The following is a 23,804-nucleotide window of genomic DNA, read 5'->3' on the forward strand; positions in this document are numbered from 1 at the left end:
CAATTTACAGTAACTGGCCAACACTGAAAATAGGACAAAATATTTTTTATTCAGACATTCACATGTATTAATAAATTATTCAGTATTTATACCATTGATTTTTGCTATGGCCCTACAGGTGAAAGAATGGCTATGTTTGAACTGCCAGATACAGCGAGCACCAGGAGCTCCCTCTACACAGCTTCAACAACAGGCTAACAAAGTACCACCACCAGCATCACCACAACAGAAGGCAAAATCTCTTGCTGATAACCCAGAGGACAAACCAACTCAAGTAATGACAAAAAAACCCATTCCTATGCCTACAAAACAACAGTCCACTGCTCCAACACCAAAAGGTGATCCTTCAAAGAAGGAGTCTGGCTTCTTTGGATTTGGTGGTGCTCGTTCTCGATCTCCATCTCCTCAGCCAGCTGTCTCCGCTGTTTCTGGAAAAGTTCTAGGCTTTGGATCTTCTCTCTTTAGTACAGCATCTAATTTAATTTCATCAGCTGTTCATGATGAGCCTAAGACACCACCAACACCTCGTAAGGGTTCTGCTACTTCTCAGACATCTGTAAAGTCCATATCAGCAACTCCTACTTCTTCTCAGATAGAACCTGTAGAGCCAGAACAACACACTAAAAAAACCAAAACATCAGCCACAGAGGAACAGCTTCCTGTTGCAGAGAAACATGAGAATAAAGAAAATGAAAAGCAAATGAAAATGACTAAGGTTACAGATGATTCCCCGAAAGTAGAAGAAAGTTATAAACATCAGAATGTTGCTTGTCCTCTCTGTAAGATGGCACTTAATGTTGGCTCAACTGAACCACCTAACTACAATACCTGCACAGAATGCAAGGACACAGTGTGCAACCTTTGTGGATTTAACCCCATTCCTCATCAGACTGAGGTACCATATTTGTTCATTTGTGCATTTCCTGTTTTATTTAGTCACTGTATATTTTATTCACTCTATATTTTATATATTTCCAATTGAAGAAAGAATGTAATGAGTTATTTGATTTTTATAGGTTTATGAATGGCTTTGCCTGAACTGCCAAACACAGAGAGCATTAAAAGGAATTGAACCAAAAGAACCGAAAGCTAAACCAGATATCGTATCCATTCCAACGATGTCTTCAAGCAGCATAACACCTAAAACAGCAAATGATGGTTATGAAACCAACACAAAGGTTCTACATCAGGTGCAGGCACCTCACAAAGATGTACCTGCTGCAAATCAAAATAAAGCTTCTAATCTAACTCCATTTCAAAGTGATAATATTTCAAATACAGCTCCAACCCAAGTGAAAGATACTGTAAGTGACACAGTAGTTACAAAAGCCCAGGAAAAAGATCGACAAACTATCGAGGACACTGAAGAGGGAACATCATCAAACAATATGCAGTCTTCTGAAGCAACAGCTATCATAGAGGCTCAGAAGTCTACAGTTTCACAGAAACCTGGAATTGACCAAGAATCAACTGGAAAGCCATTAGAAAGTAACTCAAAAATAGAAAGCATTCTGGAAAAACCTGAACCCTCTGCACCAGAAGTAGACATCTCAAAGCAGGAAACAGGTTTTTTTGGGTTTGGATTTGGCAGTAGTAAATCACAATCTATGCCAATTAAACCTTCTGATACAAACGCAGGAAAACGCTTTGGCTTTGGTGGTTTGACTGAGGCACCTTCACCACAATCTGCCTCTTCTGTTTCTGGAAAGGTTTTAGGTTTTGGATCTTCCATCTTCAGCTCGGCTTCTAATCTGATCTCATCAGCTGTTAATGATGAGCCCTCCAAGACACCACCAAGTTCTCGTAAGGGTTCCACAGTTTCCCAGACAGCTATCAAATCAGCCACAACACCCTCTTCCCGTAAAGGTTCAACAGTATCCCAAGCTTCTCTTAAAACACCACCGACTTCTCGCAAGGGTTCAGCTGCTTCCCAGACCTCCTTAAAGACTTCTCCTATTGGAGACACTAAACCATCTGATTTAGAAAAGCAAGATGAACATGAAACAGATGACAAGTCAAAGGTCAAGCTAGATGGAGGCTCTTCAGAAACTGCCAAACCACCTGATTTAGAAAAACACATCGACAAGACACCAAATGACAAGTCAGAAATCAAATTATCAGCTCCTTTACAAGCAGCCTCTAAATTGGAACAGTCTAGTTGTCCTATCTGCAAAGTGAAGCTAAATATGGGAACTGAAGAGCTGCCGAATTTCAACACTTGCACTAAATGTAACAACAATATATGCAATCAGTGTGGATTTGATCCCATGCCAAATCAGACAAAGGTGAGGAAGTCTATGGGACATATGAGATCTATGAGGTCTATAAGACATACATTTGATTTTTTTTTTCACTTGTATCAAATGCATGACTTATTGGCACTTAAGTCTAGTATTTAAATATTAAATACAATCTGATTTACTCTGTCTGAAGATATATCCCCAGTGCAGTGATATAGTCAGAGGTTTGACTGTGAGGTTTTTTTTTCCCCTAAATTTCTTACAGGTAAAACAATGGCTTTGCATGAACTGCCAGAAGCAAAGAGCAGAAGCAGGAATAGAAACAACAGGAAGTTCCATAATAAAGCCTCACCCAACATTGCCCAAAAAGGACCAACAGTCGATACCTTCAGAGCACAAATTAGCTGAAACATTGACTGTCTGTGTAGATGGAAAGACTTCATCTCTCCCAGAAGCAGCAAAAAAAGATAATCAAAAGCCAAGCTTGAATGAAAAGGTACCCCATTCAAATAAAGAGCTGTTTCAACAGAAGGCACAAGAAGTGAAAGATGAAAAGTCAGAGAAGCAGATGAAAAGAGGTCCTGAGTCACCAGCCAGATCCATTCCACCTCCACAGGCCGAGGTTCCAAAACAGCAATCAAGCTTCTTTGGATTTGGCATCAGTACTGGTAAGTCTCAGCCTACGTCTTCTAAGTCCTCTGAATCGACAACTGGGAAGCTTTTCGGATTTGCTGGATTGACTGAGACAGCCAGATCACGATCACCATCACCACAATCTATGACTAATGCGTCTGGAAAGTTTTTAGGATTTGGATCAACCATGTTTAGTTCTGCCTCCAATTTGATTTCGTCAGCTCTTCAGGATGAGTCATCTCCACCAGCCTCTCGTAAAGGCTCTACAGTATCCCAATCATCTACACCACCTACTTCTCGCAAGGGTTCTGTAGTTCCTACTGCAGAGCCTAAAACTTCCATTTCAAAGAAGTTAGATGACAAACCAGTGGAAAAGAAGATAGAAGAATCCAATGTAAACAAAGACAAGTCACCTGTTAGTAAAAAGCAGGAAGCTATGCCTGAGTCTATGGAAGTGACCGTACTGCCTAAGTCTCCTTCCAAAGCAAGCCAACCAACCTGTCCACTTTGCAAGGTGGAACTTAATGTTGGATCAAAAGAACTTCCCAACTACAATACATGCACAGAGTGTAAAGATATGGTGTGTAACCTCTGTGGATTTAACCCCATGCCTCATCTTGCTGAGGTAAGATATTTCTATGGTTACTATATAATGATTTTGTATGCAGTCTGGTTTTCATTTTCAAAATCCTGGTTAAATGCCTCATTAAAGCTTGTTGATAAATTGACTGAATTATATTTGATGTGCAAAAAACAGCTGGCTGTTTAGTTTATGTTACAGAGTTCTGTTCTGTTATGTTACATGTTCAGAGAGCACAAAAGCAAGTCCAGAGTAATCAGACATAATATCCTTATATAATATCCTTTAGCAGTCCTAAAATGTGGTGTGAAGTTTGTCTATACTGTATATATATATATATATATATATATATATATATATATATATAGATATATATATATATATATATATATATATAATGTGAATATTTCATTAGTTTTTTTTTTTGTGACTTGTGATTTCAGCAAATTTATGAACTCCTTGTTTAATTGGTTAGTGATCCTTTGAAACTAAGCAGTGACTTCTTGTTTGGTGTATGAGAACACCTGACTAATTGATGAATCATGGGTATAACTGGGTATAATGGCTAATAAAAATGTTCCTAAAGCTATCAGACCTCAAATCTGGATTAGCGAGACTCTGTGTGGCTTATAGCATCTATTTCACCCACTAAAAATCCAGATGGCTTTTATTATACCGCTGTGGTTTCAATTTGGCTTTCACAATGGTTTTAGATGAGAGCAGGTGGCCAATAGAGGAAATATGGCTAGCAGAGTTATTCTTATTTCTTCACATGTCAACAAAACCATATGAAATAAAGCAAACTAAGGTTCCAAGTTTAGAAAGAGTTGAGAAGTTGAAAAGAGTTTTTAAGTTTCAAGTTTACATCCCTTTGTTGACTTTAAGCTGGCATTACAAAGCAGTAATAGAAATCTACTGCCTTTAGATTGTATTTTATGTTATGTTGACTATGTTCATATATAATCAGCATTTAATATATGTCTGGTGAAAGCTAGTCACTACATATGAGCTACAAGTGTCAGTTACAAAACAGACACATTAAATTGATTGTCGATTGTGCAGTAGCATTAACGAGATAAGATCTGCATTAGATCTTGTAGAGATGTAGATACCTGTGTGATATGGCACTAAGCAGACATGGTGTCTTTCCTGTGCTTACTTGTTTTCATATAAATAGGGCCTTTTTCAAATGCATTTGTTTTTGTGTTTGCATTAGTCTTGTTTCTGGGTGCAGTACTATTACACCACAATCGTTGTGAGTGCTTTCTTGGTGCACTGCCTCCACACTGTAATCTAGCCTTTGCATATTTGTCAACGAAATCTTGTTTGTGCGATGCTTGCTACTGAAAATCCTGCAGATCCTTATAACTGATTCTGAATTTTTACGCAGTAACGTCTCAATGTTGCTATGTTGGAAGACAAAACAAGGTGGAAACATAGTATAAGGTGCTTTTATTGGTTTATTTTGTGTCGGTCAGGATGTATGGGTTGAATAGACTAAAAGAAATCTGGATTTTAATAACTTTCGGTGTCATACACTATCTATAACTGACAAAAAGTATTTTAGTACTGAAGTAGTCATATTCTCTCTAGATGGTTTCCAAATACTTGTAAACATGTAAGCTACATATAGAGGGATGTAGCTCTATGGCACTATCTGCATCTGTGTTGATTTCAACAGATACCAAACTTTTTAGTTGCTTGTTTATCTGTTTATAGTGTATAAAACCTCCAGTCTTTTATTAGTTTCAAAAGTTCAAGTGATCTAAAGTTCTATGAATCATTTTGGTCATGATTCATATATCAGACTGAACCCACCTAAACGAATCTAAAATATTTTCTTAACCCACATAAACTATGATCCAGACTATGAGTCAAGCCCTGGCACACTAATAGTGAAGCTGTAAAACTTTCAATGGCAACGTGCTTCCACATATGGCTGCCATGCACATGTCTGGAGGTGCCATTTCAAAAGCCAGTGGCTGCTGCTGAGATACAATTTTGATCTGCAATAGTCACATTATCCAAACACATTTCTGGCCAAAAATAGGATATGATTTAATCTACCCCACTTAGCATCCTCATGTGGGCTTGGAGGGAACTGTCATCAGTCTCAAGAGATTGTAGGTATATTTGGAGACCCATTGTAATTCAAACATTGCCTGCAATACATTCTGCATTTACATTCTTCTATTAAAATATTACACTAAACTACATATTGGTTACAGAGATATGCATTTTATGTCTTTTAAGGAAGCAATAAAGTGCTGCCTTCACTCTTATGAGAAAATAGTCAACAGTGCTGTGGGGTGATGTAGAATGATGTGAAGTTAAGTTACTGTTATCACCCTGAAGTTAATTATGATTATGGCATGCCCTGTTGTGTTTTATTCTTTTTATAAGATAGTAATGCTGTATTTTTTTCATTTATTACTAATGATTAAGAAATTGCACTTCCATGGTTAAATTTAATGATGTGGAACATCCGTGATATAGCAATTTTTGTTATGAAATTTGTGTGAAGATTCAAGTTCAATAGAACACTTAAATGGAGAAAGATGCAAACTCCAGCCTTTGAGGCTGAAGCCTAAGAGACCTTCAGTGCTCTGTTGTTCCATTTATTGCCTGCCACAGTCATTGCAAACTCAATAGTGAATTCTGTCAGGAACCCTGGTGATGATCAGGAGATGCTCCATGGCCTCCCTTCCATCTGGAGAACAGTGCAGCAACCCATTTAAAGGACTAGGTGGGCTTGCCCTCTTGCTCCCACACAGCTGTATCCCACATCAAAGCCTTACTAATAAGTAGGCTCAAGAAGAGTGAAATCTTCTACCAGCCCAGCTCTCCTGCTGCATCCATGTTATCTGCTTTCAAGAAACCAGAAAGATCTCAGTCTTGAAATATACTTGAATAATATTTCAAGAAACTGTCACCTGAGGCTCTTTGGATAAATGTTAAATATGTCTGCTTATAGATAATGCAGTCATATCGGTATGAATAAATAAATAAAAAAAATATTATACTATATATATATATATATATATATATATATATAGATATATATATTATATATATATATATATATATATATTAGTTATGAGTACGTTAATATATACTTATATTAACGTACTCATAACTAATCTATCATCACTATTTGGAAATTAATTTGAATTATAATAACATCATTGTCAGAGCCATGCTGTTTTAGAAAAATTATTAACATCCTCTGACTAATGAAATTTGAGACCTCAACAGTGTTGTGGTATAAATTATGCTAAATAGCATTTAGAAGCAATAAAGAGGCAATTCTAGGTTATAAAAATGTAGCTTATATCAAGCAACTGATTCACATTGTGTGTGTGTGTGTGTGTGTGTGTGTGTGTGTGTGTGTGTGTGTGTGTGTGTGTGTGTGTGTGTGTGTGTGTGTGTGTGTGTGTTTGCTTGTTTCTCATATTTCTATGTTTATACGACTTTGTGCCTAGTGCAGTAATGTGATCATCACTGTATACTATGCAGTTCTAATGAGACAAGTGTTTGGAGAGAGCAGGAGGTCTGCTGCTAATTCATCAATTATAAGTGTGCTTGATGGAAGAGACTGAGGGCAGGTCAAGCAGGCTAGTCTAGTGTCATCTGCATGAACCTCATATCATGAATCTGATATACATTTTAGCCCAGCCAATGAGGGTTTCTTGTTTCTGGTGTTTTGCAAGCACTGTTTACATTGTTGGAACCAGATGGATGATTGTAATTTATTCATTGTAACTAGTTGTTGCTAAAGTATTAGCATAGATTTCAAGTGTGAAGAGTTCACTCCATGGAAAGTCGTATCTTTGACTATCAGGTCTTAAAGTCGATAGCCTTAATCGTTTGCCAAAAAAAAAAAACTTCTCTTTAATGAATACATTACCCACTAGTATCTTTTAGGATTGTGTTCAGTTATACACATTTGCATAAGGTTAAGATACCTTACAAGCTATCAAAGGCAAGCATATACATAATTTAATTGTGTATCCTGGAACAATGGGCATGAGGTGGGAATATGCAGTGAATTTGATGCAGTCCATCACAGAGCACACTCATTCATAATAATAGGCAGGTTAGCCCAGCAGAAGAACATACTGGCTTTGCCCAGGGAATCAGAGGAAATCAGATGAAACCCACTTGCACAAATGGGAAACATTCACAGCAACTCCATACAGACAGTAACCTGTAACTCATCAGGCAACTATCGCAAATTTTAGTAAATATAGATTTAATAAATCATAGATTTATTCACTGATTTATCATCAGTACCCACATCATCCCGGTCAGGGTTAGGGGTAGACCTTCAGCATATCACAGAAAGCTAGGCACAAGGAATACAACATATAGATACCAGTCCACTGCTGCACACCCAGAGTCATCCAGAGTCACATTTACAGGCAATTTACACGAGCCCCTCCACTGACTGGCTTGTTTTTCAAAAAATGGTAGAAAACCCACACAGACACAAAGAGAACATGTGAAAGTCAGAAAGTAATTGGAGCTCAAGACCGAATACTGAACCCTGGGCACCAACACTACCTGTTGTGCCACTCTGCCTCCTCTAGATCAGGTTATTTTGTGTCCTGTTCAGACAGGATTTCATTTACACGGGGATGAAATGCAATTCCATTATACGAAGGGGCTCTTGTTTTTGTGACATGTTGCAAATTGCAAAAAGGATGTTATAATATCATCCATATCACCCAGTTTTGTAGATAAACATTGTCTCACCCACATTAATTTAATTGACATATGTACTATAAAGTTTTTCAATTTTGTTCTGAAAAGCTGTGTAATAGAAATTGTCACAACCAGAGGAGGAAGGAGACTGACCCGTATGCAGGATAGCTTCAAATGAAAGGGGTTTAATAAATAATGAATACAAAGACAAAAAGACAATAACTGAAACAATACAAATGACGACACTTAACAACGACTAGACATGACGAAGGGGTAAACGTAACTAATGATTCCGCGCTGCACTCGGCAACGCGGCTCACTTAAATATAAAAGACAATAATGACACAACAAGGATCAGGTGTGGAGACAGGGAGGGGCGGACGAAGGCGGGGCAGACACGTGACGAGGAAAATAAACAAAAGGCACGTGGCCAAAAGTCCGGACTGAGTCCTGACAGAAATATATGCAATAATAATAATAATCATAATGATAACAACAATACAGAAGTCTTCATACATAGAAGCCTATTTTTGAAAGCACCATGTCAGTTGTGCCTTCATCAGTGGATGTTAATGGACCTCTAATTTTTCGTTCGTCTGCAGAACGTCCAGTCTTTTTCAATTAGTTAATGTGTTTGGCAGCAGTGTTGTGTGTGATGTGTTTGCCATTTTTCCTGTTCAAGTCCATTGCAAGCCATGAGAATTGAACCATGAGAATGATTTCAGTATGTTCTTCTTTTCTCAATTATTTAAGCCTACCTGAAAAAAAAACAAAATGATGTCTGGATATTGAAAATGTGTTATCTTAACCTCAGCACTTCAAGTCAAGACTTTCTATTATCATTAGGCCTGACTTATAGAGAAAGCACTACTATGGGGGCTGATGAAAATGTACTTTATTAGCCAGCTACATCCGATGCCAGTTACTGCTGCCAGGAAATCAATAATGGTCCAGGCATACTTCTGAAACAGCAGAGCCTCTGCTCTACAGTACAATGCATATTTTATTCTACCAATCAAAGGATATTCAGTGCAAATCCTCTTCAGTTCAGTTGTTCGGGTTTACTGATGAAAGGGCCCTAATGCACTGTAGGTAGCTTCTTTATCTGCCTCCAAGATGCTGTAAGGTGTCTGAGAACAGCATAAAAAGGCAAAGCATGTTAAATGTACAGTACTCTTCGGGAGAGTTACGCTTTCTTTATAACTATTAAAGCCAGCTGTTGGTATGCATTCATATACTAAGTCACTCAGAGAAGATTGAAGCTTTGAACACTAGCTGTGAAAGAGGAAAAAGAAGGACGATAATTCTAATGAGTCTCAGGAACATGAATTGCTGCTGTCAGCACTTGTCTGTCTCAGCAGATGAATAGCAGTAGTCACTTTTACAGAATCAGATTTAGAGATTTTTAATCCAGGATAATATAATGAATGAGAACCGTTAAAAATATAACTGCCAGTGACTCCTAATAGCTGACTGTCTCTACATTATTTAAATATCCGCAAGAGTCCAATTGCTCTATATCTCCAAACAGCTCTATAAATCTTTAACATTTCTATAATTTACTGATGAAACTACTGAAAATAAACTAAATTTAATGTAGCTAGACTACTCTCTGAACTACTGAAAATTATTATTTAAAACTATCCAATCACACAAACCAAGCCTAGTGTAAAATAGGGACCCACAGGGTCCTGGTTCACCCGAATAAACCAACCAGTTGCCTTAAATTTATCTAGGTTGTGTTCCAAATATTATCAAATATTATTATTTATTTTGTTCTAGTAGCAGGCCTATTTCCCATTATGCTCTGTCCAGTATTATAAGGGGCATCATTCCAAATCTAAATGGCTAGAAACAAATGAGACACAGGAAATACAGACTAATAATGCATCCTGGGATAATCATGATACTTAGCCTGAATACGGATACCAATAAGGATGTGAACAGCAGATGGTCAGACGATAGACAGTAATGACAATGTTGCACTTACTCATTCTTGTGAAGATGCACTGTTTGTGCATGTGTGTGTGTGTGTGTGTGTGTGTGTGTGTGTGTGTGTGTGTGTGTGTGTGTGTGTGTGTGTGTGTGTGTGTGTGTGTGTGTGTGTGTGTGTGTGTGTGTGTGTGTGTGTGTGTGTGTGTGTGTGTGTGTGTGTGTGTTAGGTCAATGCCAACTGTGAACTCTGTTTCCTAGAGCACACTATGGCCTACAGTCATGGACTCCCACAACTCGTTCCTTTAATCCATCACAGATAAAATGTTTTTAGTCTCCAGACTTTTGAACATCCTTGCAATTACCAGTCACACATACATACACACACAAATGTGGGTGTGAGTGCGCATATCAAAATGTGTTTTCTGTTACAAAAGAAAACACAAACATGAGCATATTGAGCAGTGTTCACACACTGTTTTCTTTGTGTTAACCTTTTCTCGGGGGCACTGATCACTGATCTCTCACTTTGTTCTACAAATATCCTTGGAAAAAATGTATGGCAAGGGATTGGTGTTTCTCTGTGAATAGTTAAAACGATGGAATTAAATTTAAATGGCTAAGCATTTAAGATGTTAACCTGGTGAATAACTAGTGTCTAGTGAACTGTGTCTTTTTCACCCTGTTCTCCATTAAATAATATTTTTCCTCTCCATTTGACAATGTCAATACATTTAAGGTTTAATTGATACAAAGCAAACTATATAATTATTTTCCTTCTATTTTCATTTGTGTGAACCAGCTCTTGTCATGTTCTGTTTTGTGCTTATTAAGAAATGTAACCCATTTGCTTTCTGCACTGTAATCAGATAGCTTTGTAGCTAAATTGAATTGTATTGATCCACCCTTAAACTATGGATAAATTATTGAACACCCTGATACTTTCAAAAACCTCAGAAATAATTAACTGACTAATAGATCTAAAGTTCAGACAGTGAACAGTGCAAAAGTCTTCGTTGCACTTCAGAAAAGGAAAATTTAAGCCTATTTGTTCCTGAGACTTGTCACTGGAGTGTCTAATTGCAACTGAAAGAAAATACCATTGTCCGAGCTTTGCGTGACATCAGCTTTCATCAGCCAGTGGCCAAAATAATCAAATGGCAACTAGCCATTATTTTCACTTCTATTGCTAAACATATATATATCTTCCCTAAATTACTGGTCTTATTTGCATAATGTAGTTTAGCAACATTAAAAAGGATAACCAGTCGCCACTATATTGTATAGATTATTAATGTTAATTCTCCTGAAGTAAGTGTTTGATAATGGCTATATAAGACATTCAGTATTGTCTTTATATTGTAATAACTTGTCACCAAATTGCTAGCTAGAAAATTAAACATACTAGGCATACTCTGCATAGTATACAAACAATATACTATTTTTTGCAAATGGCTAAACAGGTCATTACAAATGTATTCTATAAGGGTTCACCAGACTACATTTGACTGGTAATTGTTATCATGATATTTATTTTTTGCTATGTAAATATATAAAAATTAGAATTCTGCTAATTTTGTCTAATAAAAATCTTAATGATTGTTCTTTATTCATACAGGGAGAGTGGCTATGTTTGAACTGCCAGACTCAGAGAGCCCTATCTGGAAACCTGGGAGACATGGGTCAAATTCCTAGACCATTAAGTACATCTGTAACTGAATCAGCAGCTTTACCCAACAAGCAAACAAGCAAAATATCAGATGATGTTCAGGGCATTGAAACCCCTGAGTATACTGTCCTTAAACCTACAGGTGAAGAACAAATAGCGGTTTCAAATGTCCAGCCTGTGGAACCTGTTGCTGCTGCACCGGCTTCTATACAGACTACAGATAATACATCTATTAAAGCTGCTGTTAAAACAGCTGAGTGGAAACCTGTGCCTCAAGAATCTGCAGTAAGACAAGAGAAACTGGCTACGGAAATCGCTCATACAGCTGAGATGCTACAAATACAATCAGAAATACCACCTACTGAAGCTGTCTTCACAACAATTAAGTTAAAAAGTGAAATTGTCCAACAAATGGACAGTACAAAAGATGAACCAACACAGGCTGTAGACTCTCCAAACATAATAAAGCCTCCTACTGTTGAAGCATCACTTGAATTTAAGGAGACTTTGGAACTAACATCTATGGTAATGTACAAAACCCATTTTCCCATTTTAAAATTAATACAATTTATTACCTAACACAATTTTTTTTTTACAGGCAGCAAAACTTGAAGAAGATTCTGCATTTCAAGATAAACTTATTTATAATGAAGGTCCACTAATTCAGTTAAAGATTACTCCTACTACAACCAGTGAACCAGAAAACATAGCAGTATCAGTATCAGAGGCAGAGGATAAGACAGATAACTTGGAAGTTGATAAAAAAGGCCCACATGGATATAATTTATTTCCAGTTTCACCTGAATCATACAGTTCATCTGAGGAAGAGCTTAAAGAGATTCAGAGAGCTAGCAAATCTCTTTTTAAGGAAACTGCAGAAGAACTAGCTCATATTAAAGAAAGAGTATGTACAACGCATTATTCTGATTCTGGAGAGGAAGAGTTCATACAGACACAGATAAAGCAAACAAGTGCCGATAAGGATTCGTCACCAACTCATCATCAACCTCTTATCACAAAACAGATCATAGGAAACATCAGTGATGCAGATAATGAAGGTACTGACCATGAAGCTGAAGGGACCATAAATGTGCTTGATGAAAGTGCGGATAGTTGTCACTTGTCTCAAGAACAAGAAGGCCAAGTAATGGAGGCCAGTTCTGTCTATAAAACAGTTCTCCTGAATGATAATGAAAGAGAAGAAATCACAGACCCTAACAGCACCAGCATCATTTCTGTACAACAAAATGTTCCTGTTAGTCAGATTTCAGAAGACGACAGTATAGCTGAAGATATATCTAAAGATGCTGGATCATCCAGTGTCCAAGGATCTCACATCACATCAGGAACAACATCACCTACATCACTGTCCTCACTTGGTGAAGAAAGTGATAGCAGTCTGTGTCTCAAGAAGGAGAATTTAGAGGGCAAGCAGCAACGGAAAGTTAAGCATAGGCAAGGTCAACCCCTTCAAACTATAGTAGACTCTTCTGAAGATGAAGAGATTTTGGAAGAAGGAGAAATTATAGAACAGGAAATACAGACTGAAACTGACCATAAGCAGTTCAAAAAGTCTCACAAAAAGTCCAGTAGAGAAAAAGACAAATTGCTAGATCATCCACCAGTTAATCACTCTGAGATCGAGTGCATATATCAAACTGATGAATTATTGCCGGTTTCAGAAATAAAAACCTATGATACATTTTCTTACTCAAACATATCACCAAGTACAGAGTCAGAACAAGAAAATGTTGTTAGCCAACATCTGTTACTAATGGATGCAATGCATGATGTTGGTGAGAAACAGTTGAAAAGTGCAGATGAGGCATATGAAGAAATGATGCAGAGAGCCCAAGAACTCAAGGCTATGACAAAGAAAATCACTCCACCTGACATTGAACCACTGTATGGAGGCATGCTGATTGAGGACTATCTTTACGAGTCACTAGTGGAAGAACCAGCACAGGCTAGAGCAATTGATGAAAATACTACTCTAGATGAGTATTTGACAAATGTGTCCGTTCCAGAAACAATACGAAAGCTTAGAACACCAGAGGAGGCCTATGAGGAGATGCGGAAAAATAGAGAACTCATGCTAAAAGATCAAACAATCGAAAATACACAGGTAAAAAAATCAGTTCCTTACAGAAATACCACTGTAACTGATACTTGTTATGTGAATATGTCAGAAAACTATGAGTTTACACAAAGCCAAGATGAAAATTGGCAGTGGTATGCTGAAACAGCAAATGATGAGCTGCTGAACAGGGAAAAAGAAATTATGACACCAGGAACAAGTCCTTCACAATCAACCCCTCTATCACCAGTATCTCCTTTGTCTTTATCTGAGCCTTTAGACGATTCTGCTGAAGTAATACAAATTCCCTCAAGTGGGGAAGAGGATAATGACAAGAACGAATTTGCACCTGAACCTATTGAGTGTACTATGGAGCCTTACAGACCTGAGGCGACACCTCCACAAGATCAGTCTGTTAAAAATGTTCTCTATCCTATTCCTGACTTAAAAATTACTCAGTGTTCATCTGGTGAAGAGGAGGCTGACGACGAAGAAGGCATCATGCAAGAACATCAGAAAGTAGTAAATGGTATTGCTCAGTGTGATGACAGATCAGAGGGAGATTTTGAATTTATAGAATCAGTGGAGGCACAGTCAATAGAATCTGACCCTACATCTGTTGTGTCTGAAGTTCCACTGTCAAAATCACCATTTGAACATGTGTCCTTTGCTTCTTGGGATTCACAATCATCTCCTTTGTCACCACCAAGTACATCTTTAGATTTATCACTTTCATCATGCCTTATAGATCAGACTGCAGAGCAAGATTCAATTCCACCAAAAATATGTGGTATTGAAAGTCCAAAAACTCTTGAATCTGATTGTGCACAAGTTATAATTTCAACGACAGACTTAAAAGCAGCACCTAGGGTGCAATCTGCCTCTTTAAGTGGCATTTCTAATGAAGAATTTGTATGCTTTTCCCAAGTTACTGCATCTGTCTCAACAGCTCCAAGTCTACCAGGGATGCCTGCTACTAAACCACCACTAGCTTCAAAACCAACACTAGTTGTGTCCACAGAAGAATCTGCTCTTTCAGATTCATCAGTGACCATACAAGCACCTAAACCAGCTGATGTTTTAATTTCTAACCCACCACTAAACTCAGAACAATTTTTCACCTCAGAAAATACCACAGATACAATTATTGTTACAATAGATGATGAAGTATCACAGCTCAATACATTTTTACAGATGACACCAACAAATATTGTTGATAATTCTACTATTCTGTCAACATCTACAGTAACTTCAATGTCCACACATGAGCAAATTACATTTCCTGTCTCAAGTAAAGTAATGAGTCAAACCACAGTATTAGCTACAGTTCCTTTAATTTCAGATTCCACAATTGCACCAGCTTTTGTGTCACAAGCCCCAATTTCATGTGCTACTTCAATTCCTTTTGTGCCTGAGATTATGTTTCCTACACCAGAGTGTCCAATTCAAGTACCATCTTTAGATCCCACTCCAAGATATACTGGTAGAGAACATACACCTGCCATTGTTCCAGAACCTCTTCCATGTATTGTTGAAATACCAGAGATAATGTCTTCAACTTCAAAGTATCTAAATCATAGTACTGGTATGATGTCAACTCTAGCACAGACTCCAGCTTTAACCAGTACCTCAAGCATATATGAAGGCCATGCTTATGCCCCAACTGCAGTATCAACATGCTGCTTAACAGACACTCTAACTACAGTCCAGAGCATATCTTTTGCACCATGTCTTCCTTCCTCATTGGTGGAACCGAGCTATATTTGTTCAGAGTCAACAAAACCAAGTACTCAACACCCACATGCTTTGCCTAATATTCCTTTTGCAGATAACACAGCTATGAGTCCAGCTATTAAAATTCCTATTACTTCTGTAGATAAAGATAAATCACTTGTGGAAGGAACAGCAGCTCATGATCTCCCTGTTGCAGTTTCACAAACCTGCCAGTCAGTAGAGCATGCTGACACAAAGCTTTTTCCATCCATAAATTCAGCCGTAGATTTTGTAAATGTGTCTTCTCAACCAACTAAATCAAAAGTTATGGACTCAAACATAAAGACACAAAGTTTTCAACTTGTTGAAGATGAGTCTCAGATTGTGACTCCTGGTATGCAGACAGTACAAGGTACTAATTTTGTTGTGCCAAGTGTTGAAAGCATACCTATGATAAAAGATCAAACACATGATATCATTACTAACACAATGGAAACTTCTGTTCAACAAGTTAGAAGTCTGCCTGTTGTTGTAAGTGTATCGCCTGTTATCAGTTCAGATGTTTCTCCTCTTGTGGGACTAAAAGTTAGCTTGCCTAGTGACTTAGCTTTTGTGTCATCTCAACTTGAACCTCATGTCACTATCTCAAGAGAAAGAGCAGATAAGCCAGTCATTGAATTTCCACCCCCACCTGCAGCTTCGCCACCAGCCCTACTACTTGATAGTTTATCTAATACACCTTTTAACCAACAGTCAGTGGTACCCACTACTATTGAATCTGTCAAAAGTATAGCCAGCCAAGTACCTAGGGCATCAGAAAAACAAATTGCAACCACCATACACAAGTCACCTCCCCCAGTCCCACCAAAGCCATTTACCCTACCTGGTGGCCTAGTGTTCAGTCATAAATCTATAGAAAGTGTAAAGCCATCAGTGATTTCCAAATCTGCTGTTGGCCATGCTGCAACTTTACCAAGAACAAGAGAACCTCCCAAGGCCCTTACACTGTCCTTGACTGCCCCCACCGACATCAAACACAGTATTTCATCTCCAAAATCTCCCTTATCACCTAGATTTGCTAAAACTCTTGAGACATATGTAGTTATAACATTGCCGTCAGAACCAGGATCACCAGTGGAAGGTATTACAACTCAGGCTCCAATACATAGACAGACTCTACCAACTTCTAAGCAGCAGGGCCTTGCAATAGACTCAACAGTGTTTACGCCACCTGTGGTATGTGCACCAATTACCATGATTTCACAACATAGAGTGGATACTTTTCCAACATTAGTATCTGCCCCTGTTTTGACAACACCATTTATTCCCGGACAAAGTAGGGATTTTGCCACAGATGATACAAATAAGAAAGCAATAACTTGTGCATCTACTATGATTTCAACAACAGATCTGATAGATGCTCCAGCAAGTGCAATTCCAGTACCACACTCAGTAGCAACAAGTATTGCCTTTGTTCCTGGAATAGACATAGAAATACAACCAATGAAAAAGGAAATGTATGAGCAAAAAGCCATCTACTCAGTACCACCTGTGTGCACAACAATATATTCTTCACCAACAGTAGTTTCCATACCCACTGTAACATCAACAGTTGTAGCTAAAATTCCAGACGTTACTATAGAACCAAAAATAAATTCTGTGTCTACCGTGATCTCAGCACCCATAACAAGTACAGTTGCAGTACCATATTCACTAGCACCAAGCCCTGCTTTTTTGCCTCAGACAGAGACAGATCCTGTAGTACCAATCAAAAATGTAATTTTTGAGGAAAAATCAATTTACTCAGACATAGTGATTCCTGTAACATCACCAGATACATTGCATACAGTATCAGTTGTCTCTGAAATTCCAGCAATGACCATAGAACCTAAAACAAGTAATGTTTTGAGCTCAGTTGCAGAAGAATATGCCACTTATCCTTCAGGCCCACAAGCCAATTCTCAGTCATTGGTACCTAAATCACTACTAATACAAGAAATACCTGTTGAGTCAACATCAGCAGCTTTTTCAATAGGCATTACCTCGGCATCTTCAAGAGAACCTTCAGCTTCACATGATATCATGCAAGGACATGAGAGGCAAACGATTCATCCAGGTTATGCTGCTCCAATAACAACAACAGAATTGCAATTAACCACAGATAATCTGGGAGTACATCTATTGGAAACTAAGGAAGAGGCAAAATCAACAAATGGACAACCGTCTGACCAGATTCAACAGCACCACGTATTTTTTGAATCAGAACAAATGGTACCATCAATGTCTACATCAGCATATATACCAACTGCACCAGTAACATTTGCTCAGTTAAAAAAATCAGTTGAGAATCAAGAAATAAGAGGCACTGATAAAGTCTTGTCTATGAGCCAACTGTTCTCTACAGTTTCAGCGAATGAACAACACCGATTTGCATTACCTAATCTTTTGGCACAAGTTGTCACAACTGAAGTCCAAAGAACTACTACAGTATCAGTGGTGCAAGAAAGAATACCGCTAGAACCCATTTCAGATCCTTACTGCAGACAAGCAGCACCTAAACCAAGTGGAAAAACACATTGCATTGATGATGTTATAGATCTCACAACATTAAAGGTCAGTTTTTCAAATACTGACAAGGGAATGGATCTAACAGCCCCTGAGTCAAATCTGCAGTCTTTCTTAAACAAATCAAGCAGTCGACAGATTACTGCTGTACAGCCAGAAATTGTAAACCTAAGTGCTGAGACAATTCCAGCTACAACAGTCTCTGTTGTGACAAACAGTATCACTGTTGTTACCTGCACCTCAGCATTCACATGCAACAAGAACATAACAATTGACACACACCCCGATTTACAAAGTGTTACTTCTATGTCTGTACCACTTAAAACGTACAAACCATTTGAACCCCTGGCACAAATAGTTTACAGACCAGTGAATTCACAACCAAAACCAACTACCAATACAGAGATTCCTATTAACCTATCATGTGGGCTTGCAGAAACCACAGCACTTTCACCTTTATCAGTAACAATGGCCCCAATAGTCTGCACACCTTCCACTGTACCTATTCGTATTGGGCCTTCTGCAGGTGGAGCTATTGATCTTACAATATCAAAGCCAAAGCGAACTATGTTGGCTATTACTGCATCTACTGGGGTGGTTACAAGTGTGGTTGAAGAAGATGTGGCACCTGTAGATCTGACAGCAGGGAGGCGAACAGTGTGCTGTGACATCCTCTATAGACTTCCATTCACAGGAAGCTGCAGAACACAGCCTCCAGTGACCACAACAGATAAAACGGCTGGCTTAATTAATTATGATCAACATCATGTCACAACCCTTGGACTTGAGGATCTTAGTAATACAAAAACTTTAGGGTTTGGCTGTAATGGTGAACAGACTGATTTGGCCACAAAAAATGGACTTGTCAGCCAATATGATGCGCCAAATGGGGCAATCGATTTGACATCAGCAAAAATGCAAAGAGGTCAGTATTACACTGCATGTGTATTATGGTATTTTTAATTTTTGTGTCATGTTTCCTTTTTTTTTGAGTTGTTTAAATATTTGAACAGGCTCTGATTATTTTCATTCATTTGTTCTTTTTCTTTTTTTATACAGATGCATGCATGTGCCTTCGTGTTCTCCCTCAGTGTTTTGGCTTTGCATCATGCTAGTATGACAAGTGTGACTTATGCATGCTCTCTGGTTTTCTCCTTGTAGTCATTTTCACAGAAACTCTATAATCTTATAATATATATTCAAGGTGAGACTAGTAAATTTATTGAACTAAAGTGTACATTTCCAACCACTACAGATGAAGCTGTGGACTATTCAACGAAAGGCACACTACCATTTTCTGAGATAAGCACCACTCACTCTCCCCAAGGAATATCCTCAAGAAATAATACTTTAAAATCACAAAAGGGAGTTGTGTATTCATCTGTGGCTTCACCTATTTCATCCTCATTTGCAATTACCACTCAGCCAGGCTCAATATTTAGTACAACATGTGACAATCTGACCACCAAAACTGAGCCATCAACACAGAACAAGGCTTCACCCTATGATATAATGAATTCCACTGAATGCAACCGGTCAATATATTTAGAAACTGACCCATCCAAGGATATATTGCCCTCTGCCATCACTAACCTGATTCCCTCAATATCAGCCTTCCCAGAACTATACTCTGATGCTACTCTTGAGGTCATTGCAGCCTCTCTGGATGCTCTTGTCTCCCCAAATTTTCCTACCTTTGATGACAGCAAGAGTCAGCAATACCAAGCTGAACATGAGTTTTTGCAATTAGAGAAACTGAAGCAGATCTGCTTAGCTGAAGAGCTTGAATGGGAAAGACAGGAGATACAACGTTATCGTGAGCAAGAACAGTTCATTGTTCAGAAAGAATTAGAGGAACTCCAGAGCATAAAACAACAGCTCCTAATGCAGCAAGAACAGGAGCGCAAGGCTCATTTCATTCTTCAACAGGAGACCTTTGCTCAGCAGCAAATACAGCTTGAGCAAATCCAACTGCTACAGCAGCAACTACAGCAACAGCTACAAGAACAGAAAATATATCCATATGGTTTTGATGGCATATCACAAACCACTAGTTCGGGTATTATTCTGGATTCCAAGTACTGCAGAGGAGATAATGGGCAGTACTGGCCAGTGAAGGATGACAACATTTTATCAAAAGTCACTGTCTCATCAGCTAGCCAAGACTGGCACAGAACGCCATCTGGTAATTTGTATCATAGTCTGAACATACCTAAATCAGAAGATGATCTTAAAAAAACAGAGGAAAAAAAACAGGATTCAGAAAAGCTTCATGAAATAACCAAGCAAGTACCTGGGCAAAATGTAGGCTTAAGTAGTAAGAAAATAAGCAGTAATTTTGTTCATACAGATGATGAGGAAGGTTTAGAAAGGACCTACCCTGGAAGAAGAAGGAGAGGTAGGAAAAGTGTGGATAGCTGTGTGCAAACTGACGATGAGGATCAGGAAGAATGGGACGTCCCTGTCAGAAGCAGGCGAAGGTCTCGCTCAAGCAGATATACAGATGGAGAAAGGCTCAAAGGCTCCAAAGTATCCAGCATTGCAATCCAAACTGTGGCTGAAATCTCAGTTCAGACAGATCATTCTGGCACTCTAAAGAGGTCCCCCGTTCGAGCTCAAGTTGATACTACATTTGACCTGCACAGAGGAGGAGAAATAGAGAGTGACTCAGATTTTACATCAGACAGAGATAAGAAACATTCGACTCCTATCGAAGTTGGTGTCAACACTCATCTAAAAGCAGATGGAATTAGCATTTCTTCAGTACCAAAATCTCCAAAGGTATTGTACTCCCCAGTTTCTCCTGTGTCTCCTGGAAAAGGAAATCAGAAAATGTTAACAGCTGAACCACCAAGACAGCCAAGTAGCCCAAGATCACTAAAGGCCTCGCAACGATCTCTGTCAGATCCCAAGTCTCTGAGTCCCACAACTGATGACAGAATCATGTACCAGTACTCAGATGCCTGTTTGGTAAGTACTGTATTTATATGTACAAATGTGTGTGTGTGTGTGTGTGTGTGTGTGTGTGTGTGTGTGTGTGTGTGTGTGTGTGTGTGTGTGTGTGTGTTCTTTTTTCTCTATCATTATTCCTTTATTTAGTTGCTAAAAAACCTGCAGTTTTGGGTATGGGTGTGTAGACTTTTCACACACACACACACACACACACACACACACACACACACACACACACACACACACACACACACACACACACACACACACATTTTAAAAGATAACAGTTAAGAGTTTGAATGTGATTAGTTATTCTGAACTAAAAACTAAAAAACCTAAAATTTTAACTCGGGTGTGTAGACTGTATTGATATAATGGTTTCATTATACACTTGTCATGTTTCTATGCAAATGGCTGTTACCAATGGGAGTCTTACGTAAAACATTCTAAGTATGTTTGATGATATATAAATAAAAGCATTAATTGTGTTTTAATCTCCAGAGCAAAGGTTCACAGAGCAGTACTCCAGTGGGAACCCACAAAAAAATAAAGCGTACCCTTCCTCATCCACCACCAGATGAAGACACTGTTGTTGGACATTTGGGATACAGTACTGGCTCATCCCGTAGAAGAATATGTCGAAATACTACCATGGCTAGAGCAAAAATTCTTCAAGATATTGACAAAGAGTTGGATTTGGTCGAGAGAGAGTCTTCTAAACTCCGCAAGAAGCAAGCAGAACTGGATGAGGAAGAGAAAGAGATAGATGCCAAGCTAAGATATCTTGAAATGGGAATTAATAGAAGGAAGGAGGCTTTATTAAAAGAAAGAGAGAAGAGGGAGAGGGCATATTTACAGGGCGTGGCAGAAGAGCGTGACTATATGTCTGATAGTGAGGTTAGTAACAACAGAGAGACACGAAGTAATGCTCACGGACTTGAACGACCAAGGACAGCACCTCAGTCAGAATTTAACCAGTTTATTCCACCACAGTCCGAAGCTGATTCTCAGTATGCACAACTTGCATACTCGCACTACCAGTATGCCTCACAGAGTGATTCCCCAAGTCACTATTCCCAGCAAACTCTGTACCAACAACCATCACTTTATCATCAACAGGTGTCTCCCTATCAGACCCAATCGATGTACTCTTCAGTCCCCACACTTAGCCAGCAATCACAACAAGCTGGTTTTGATCATGCCTCCCAGCTACTTCTAATGCAACAGAAAACCCGTCAAACTACTTTGTCTGACTTGGAGCCAAAGATAACCACTAATTATGAGGTTATACGGAATCAGCCTCTCCTAATTGCCCCCACATCTACAGAGAGTGCCTATGGGGTCTCACATCTTGCAAATAAATACAATAACCTTGATCTGAGAATTGGGCTTGAGGAAAGGGGAAGTATGGCCAGCAGTCCAATGTCCAGCATTTCAGCAGAGTCCTTCTATACTGACATTGACCATCACAATGTTAGAAACTATGTCATGATTGATGACATAGGTGAGCTCACTAAGGGTTCTAGAGGATTGGGCCAAAGCTTTAATGTCCCTGATAAGGATATCAGCAAAACTGATCGGCTACTTTGTGTTGCTGATGTACGTCGAACAACAGATGTGTCTGACTTCATTGGGCCACTCCAGGCCTCCTCAAGGTTACATTCATATGGTAAGCCAGAGGAGGACTCAATGGAGGAGCCATATGAGTTAAAGCTGCTAAAGCAGCAAATCAAACAAGAGTTCCGGAGGGGAGCAGACAGTCTGGAACAACTCACAGGTCTTCCTCACTACCTACACACTGAGAGTTTTAGACATTTTCCTAAATCTGAAAAATATAGTATTGGAAGGCTTACACTTGAAAAGCAAGCTGCAAAACAGCTTTCAGCCTCAGTCCTTTACCAGAAACAGTTAAAGAACAAAAGAACACTAATTGATCCTAAAATTACAAAGTTTTCCCCTATACAAGAGAGCCGGGACCTAGAGCCTGATTACAGCAGTTATTTATCTTCCACTGGCTCGGCAATGGGAGGGCTGTCCAGCAGGGCACGGCTGCTTCAGGATGAGATCACGTTTGGCCTGAGGAAGAACCTAGCTGAGCAGCAGAAATATCTGGGCTCCACGCTTAGTTCCAACCTGTCTCACTCACTGAATCTTGCTCACTCTCTCAACCTTGGCCCAAACTTGAGGTCATCTGTCCAAGAGGATGCCACTTATCCAAGTGGCACACAGTCAAGACCTTCTTCCAGGCCTTCCTCTGTATATGGACTTGACTTATCCATCAAAAGAGACCTTTCCAGCTCTTCACTTAGGTTAAAATCTGAGGGTGAAGGTATAGAGTCCCAATTTGGCATAGCAAGGGTAAAACCAACAAGTTTACCTATTAGCCAAAGCAGAGGCAGAATTCCCATTGTGGCACAGAACTCAGAAGAAGAGAGCCCACTGAGCCCAGTTGGGCAACCCATGGGTATGGCAAGGGCATCTGCAGGTCCACTTCCACCAATCTCTGCTGATTCTCGGGACCAGTTTGGTTCCAGTCACTCCTTGCCAGAGGTGCAACAACATATGAGAGAAGAATCACGAACTCGTGGCTATGATAGGGATATAGCCATCATTATGGATGACCTACAGGGAGCTATGTCAGACAGTGAAGGTAAATTTGCTATGCAACTTTAAATGCATTGAAAAATGTGTTAATAATTGCATGGTTAAAATATTTTTCTATATGTGTTCATTTTGTTT

The 23,804-nt window shown here is 38.9% G+C and overlaps 1 protein-coding gene across 8 annotated transcripts in view; it reads left to right on the forward strand.

Annotated features, from left to right (window-relative positions):
- pclob (piccolo presynaptic cytomatrix protein b) overlaps positions 1 to 23,804 on the forward strand; it is a 69,384-nt gene that overhangs the window by 24,140 nt on the left and 21,440 nt on the right. For all 8 annotated transcript variants that reach the window (XM_047822566.1, XM_047822561.1, XM_047822562.1 and 5 more), the window contains 7 exons: positions 119 to 895; positions 1,017 to 2,285; positions 2,506 to 3,498; positions 11,708 to 12,283; positions 12,357 to 19,038; positions 19,369 to 21,083; positions 21,567 to 23,715. In XM_047822566.1, coding sequence (XP_047678522.1) covers positions 119 to 895; positions 1,017 to 2,285; positions 2,506 to 3,498; positions 11,708 to 12,283; positions 12,357 to 19,038; positions 19,369 to 21,083; positions 21,567 to 23,715 — 14,161 coding nt within the window. The remainder of the gene's footprint in view (positions 1 to 118; positions 896 to 1,016; positions 2,286 to 2,505; positions 3,499 to 11,707; positions 12,284 to 12,356; positions 19,039 to 19,368; positions 21,084 to 21,566; positions 23,716 to 23,804) is intronic.

This window comes from Tachysurus fulvidraco, chromosome 13, assembly GCF_022655615.1.
Source record: "Tachysurus fulvidraco isolate hzauxx_2018 chromosome 13, HZAU_PFXX_2.0, whole genome shotgun sequence".
In the NCBI taxonomy this organism is placed as follows: domain Eukaryota; kingdom Metazoa; phylum Chordata; class Actinopteri; order Siluriformes; family Bagridae; genus Tachysurus; species Tachysurus fulvidraco.